General features: G+C 31.0%; 1 protein-coding gene across 3 annotated transcripts in view; it reads left to right on the forward strand.

The window, feature by feature from the left end:
• Positions 1-5,391, forward strand: part of LOC106467158 (protein ced-11-like) — a 51,628-nt gene that overhangs the window by 12,946 nt on the left and 33,291 nt on the right. For all 3 annotated transcript variants that reach the window (XM_022395291.1, XM_022395292.1, XM_022395293.1), the window contains exons 5-6: positions 1,678-1,873; positions 3,750-3,942. In XM_022395291.1, coding sequence (XP_022250999.1) covers positions 1,678-1,873; positions 3,750-3,942 — 389 coding nt within the window. The remainder of the gene's footprint in view (positions 1-1,677; positions 1,874-3,749; positions 3,943-5,391) is intronic.

Consider the following 5,391-nt stretch of genomic DNA (forward strand, 5'->3'; position numbering starts at 1 on the left):
AATATATATATATATATATATATATATATATATTGAGAAAATTCTTTAAGGCCAAATCTCTTTCTACTAAAACAGTTGAGTAACATTAGTCAAATATAACCCAAGTAAAGAAAAAAAAAAATTAATTGAAATGTAGAATTTGTTCAAAAATCAAAAGAGGAACATGACGAAACTGAAAAAAGAACAAATAATGTAAAAAAACATAAAAAGTACTAAATAAGGTGCCATATTTAGCTATAACAAAATGTTCAAGATGAAAAATCCTATGTTGTACTGACACTAATTTTATTTACTATATTTTATGCTTCTATCTAAACATATATTGATAAACAAAACTGAAGCACGATTTTTAGATGACAGAAGTGGAAAAAATTGAAAATATATGTATGTGAACAGTAAATAAAAACAATTTTGAAACTGAAAGAAAAACTGTACAGAAATTGAAGCAAAAGACAATGGTGATATTTAAGAAAACAAACTACACAAATTTTTCAACCGACTTAAAACTGACAGCATAGGTTGCTTGGTTACTTGGTTAAATTCATACAAAAAATGTCCAAAACCATCTCTTGATATTTCTGCTTCACTTTATGTTCAATAACCTTCAATATTAAAACAAATTTTGATATAAAATATTTTTTTCTATGTAGTACCAGAACTCGGCATATTTTCTCTGTAGTACCAGAACTCGGCATATTTTCTCTGTAGACTTGTAAATATTAATTTGCATAGAACTACATCATCATTTTATTGTCCTTTAAATGTTGCATTATTTTTATTTTTGAGATTGTAAGTAAAATTGTGATATCTTGATAAATCACTATCCTGTAATAAAATTATCACATAAAACAAAATATCGTGTATTGTGTCAATGCTTGTGTAAGGTATAAGTTAATGGAATGTGCATTCTCTTACTATCATTTGTTTTAATCTAAGGATATTGTAGATAAAATTTAAATATACTAGATGTTTTACATGTAGGTATGCTATCATAGAGGTAGACAAAAAACAGTGTTCTGAGTTAGATGGATTTTAATGAACTATAGGTAATTATTATTATTTTTGATTAGATCTTATTTATGGTGGCTTGTTTCTAACGAGTTTTAATGAGTTTACTTTTACCAAATGTAGGTATTGAACTGCACATACATTTGGTATTTTATAACATATATTTTAAAATTTCAATATTTTTTTGTAAAGGGGTTGTAGGCGGAGTTCTGTGGGAGAAGTAGCATTGGTAGAGTTATGATTTAACTACATTATACTGTTCCAAATGTATTGGTATATCCATTATTTACCACACGGTAATAGTAATGAATCAAAAGTTATGCTTATTGTCTTCATCTGACCTTTTCCCAGTTACAAGAGCACTTTTAGAACTTCCAAAAATATGTCCACTAGGGGTTAAATATTGATGGAATGTTTCATCAGTGGGGTACAAGGCCACTATGTGTGGAAAAGTACACAAGAGCTTATGGTAATTCTTACAATGTATGAAGTTCTACAACTCTCTTTATTTTTATATATTCGGAAAACCATTTATTGCTAGATGCTCTTAAACAAAATTTGTCATGATCACCTACAGTATTTTATTCCTTTTTTTTTCTGTGTAAAAACTGCAGAGTTATAACTAAAAGTGTGTAGTTTAAGGTATTTATATATTGGTTTTTTTTTCAGACAAATTTAGTGATGATAGAAAATGAGGGAAATATTCCTGAAGACGAAAAGTACGAACTCAACACGTATCACTCTCACTTTGTTGTGGTAAATGATGGCACTATCGCTAAAACAGGAATCAACTATTTTCTACTTCGATTTGAACAGTATTTGGCAGCTGCTTTGGAAACTCAGCAAACTGATGAACAAAAACAAGGTGACATGGAACCTTCCGTTTAATCAAACGTGGGCTTAATTGTTTAAACTTTATGATGTGCATTCTAATGAGCTTGAAACTGTCCCTCGTGCTAAAATGATAGTGTCAAAAACTTTAAATGATAACATTCATACACCAAGTAATAAATGTGATAAATTAATATTTGACAAAGAATGTCATAATTATTATATCATTTTGTGTTATTAATTCTTACTATAAAAGCTAATTAGTAAATAAATTAAAAGTGATAATAATTACAACTCGCTTGATTTATCTGGTTTGTACCATAAAATTTGTCGTTCCTGAAACTGGTGATATATGTAAAGCACCTTGATTCACTACGTCGTCTATCGTATCCTAGCCATCCCTGACGAAACCTGGTATAATTTGAAAGGCCTCATTGGCACTGAATACAGCAGATGTAGTGTGTTAGACTTGTGTCATATATTCTTTTGCTTGCAGGTTTTTTTTTAGAATTAATAGTACTGGAAGTAATGTTGCATTTAAAGAAACAAAACAAATACAGAAATGTTAGTTTGTATTTAGACAAATAAAATTCTAATATTTAGATCTTGGAAATATCACACATACGTTTAATCTAGCACTAGAAGTCGCATGGAAAATAAAAAATTAAATTTTTTCATAGTGATGACTTGCATGTGATGAAGCTAATCCATTTGACACTGGATTTAAATTAAGTCAACAATTTGTATTTATTATTAGTTATTATGTGGATGGTCAATAGTGCTTTTTAGGAATGATTTGTATCTGCTAATTCAGTAGCATGTTACCAGATATGCAAGTTTGGCACGAGGGATGACCTGTTACCTGTGTATGGTTCAAAGCATATTCCATAACAATTTTGCTACAGTTTGGTTTATTAAGGAAGGATATTTAATTAACAAGATTGTTTGATGATAAAGAAAGAAAAACATCTAACAGAAGGGAGCCTGTAGTGTTCTCCACAGATCTGAAAAATTTGAACACTAAGGTACTAAGAATAACAACAGTGGTCTTTGAAACCACATTCCAAACCAATGTGTACAACAACAGTGAGCTTTGAAATCACATCCCCAACCATTGTGGACAACAGTAAACTTTTAAACCCTATTTAAAAACAATGTGGACAACAACAGTGGGCTTTGAAACCACATTCCAAACCAATGTGGACAACAACAGTGGGCTTTGAAACCACATTCCAAACCATCTTGGACAACAACAGTGAGCTTTGAAACCATGTTCCAAACAAATGTGGACAACAACAGTGGGCTTTGAAACCATGTTCCAAACAAATGTGGACAACAACAGTGGGCTTTGAAACCATATTCCAAATCAATAGGGGGCAGCAAAAGAAAATCTTGTGACCCGAAAGGTTGTTGCAATAAAACAGCAATATGTGTAATAAGGAAAGATTTTAAAGTTGAAGTTTGTCAAGATTGATTTCAAATGCACCTTGCCATCCTTCACAGAAGCTTGTTACAATCAAAATTGCAGTGTTGAGCAATAGAAGTGAAATCTTTGCTCATCAAACTGAACTATATCAACAGTGGAGCAAGTAGATTCAAGGGCAACAGTGGACTTGGAACATGACCCATGGAAAGCGTTACTTCAGTGTCTATATATATATATACACGAACACACACACACACCCACGTTATACTATAAACATAAGTACACACAATTTACGTGAATTGAACATTAAACCTTTTGGTGTATGTATAAGAATTCTTAACAAATTTATCTTGGTGTTTGGTTTTAAATTAGATAATCCAAATCATTTTCTTTTAATATTTGAAATCATATTTAAAAAAAACAACTAAAGATGGTTTGTTGATAGAGAAAGATTGAGACTAAGTGATTCGTATTTGTTTTATAGTTTCAACAACATACAACAAAGGTACTTTTGGTTCAAGTGAAGTCCCCGTGGTTGCCATATTGATACAGGGAGGGTATGACTCTGTTAGATTCATTCTCGATCATCTAAAGAAACAGTTTCCAGTTGTTGTCATCAGGGGTAGTGGGGGTCTAGCTGACCTGCTGGCTTATGCCTACTCTGAGTTTAAACACCGGTAATAAGATTGGACATTTATTTAATGAACTCTCTCTTTTTTTCTGTTTTTTTTTACTTTGTAAGTACAGGGTGGTCCAAAATTGTCTTTCATTTTTTAAAATATCATAAATAACCAAATAAATACAACCATGCAGTTTTCAACATCTTGTAGGCAAGTAAACAGTTTTCTATTGTCATGTTGTTGTTTTTTTTCACTCCAATGAGTTATGTTATCCTGTGAAATAGCAACCATGCAAGAAAAGACTCAATGTAATAGATTAGTCAGGGTAAGCCAATTCCACGGTCTCTGCATTCACCAGACATCACTCTACTTAACTTCATTCTTTGGGGGTATGTTAAGGACATAGTGTATTGCTCACCTATAGCAAACATTATGGAGCTAAAGACCAAGATAATAAATACCATCCCCACTGTAACTATAGACATGTTAAAGTGAACATTGGCTGAAATCAAATGCTGGTTAAACTTGTTGAGAGCCACTAATGGTGTACACATAGAAGACTGTTTGAGTTGGGCTATAAGTTGTTGAAAACTACATGATTGTATGTCCTTAGTTATATAATGATTAAATTTTAAGCCCCCGAGAGGCATAGCAATATGTCTGCAGACTTACAACTCTATAAAGTGGGTTTCTAAACCTATGGTGGGCAGAGCACAGATAGCCCTTTGTGTAGCTTTGTGCTTATCTACAAACAAACATACATCAAATTTTAAAATAGGAAATACACTTTTGGACCATCTCGTATAAAAAAAAAATTGTTTTGAAGTTGTTTCATAAGTATTTTATTATTTTCACTAACCCGAACATCACTTAACAATTTAGTTTGAAACATTGAAAAATATAAGATAATAGATTTTAAACAAATTTGAGTTCTTTCTTCTATTTTTATTGTAAGTTTCCGAATTTTTAACTTTATATCTAAATATTTGCTTATTTTAGGATTGAAGCTAGTTAAACTCAAACAAAGAGTATCAAGTTATGATAAACAATGTGTCATTGTTATAGTGTTAATGATAAATTTTGCCATGCTTGTTACCATTGTTTGGTAAGAATATACAAGTAAAATATGGATTCAGTATTCATTGCTGATCAGCATGGTTATGACTTTGTGTTGTTTTCCAAAAGTTAAGTTTTTGTGGTACTATGAATTTTTAGCATCGTAAGAAACATCTTGAATAGTAAGTACAAAATAGATTAAAGTTGGATACCAGTATTTAAAACCCTTGTACAAGGTTTCAGTTTGAATAAAGTCACCTTGAAACATCTTGAATAGTAAGTACAAAATAGATTAAAGTTGGATACCAGTATTTAAAACCCTTGTACAAGGTTTCAGTTTGAATAAAGTCACCTTGAAGACATCTTGAATAGTAAGTACAAAATAGATTAAAGTTGGATACCAGTATTTAAAACCCTTGTACAAGGTTTCAGTTTGAATAAAGTCACCTT

This window comes from Limulus polyphemus, unplaced genomic scaffold (genome assembly GCF_000517525.1).
Source record: "Limulus polyphemus unplaced genomic scaffold, Limulus_polyphemus-2.1.2 Scaffold2510, whole genome shotgun sequence".
Taxonomy (NCBI): domain Eukaryota; kingdom Metazoa; phylum Arthropoda; class Merostomata; order Xiphosura; family Limulidae; genus Limulus; species Limulus polyphemus.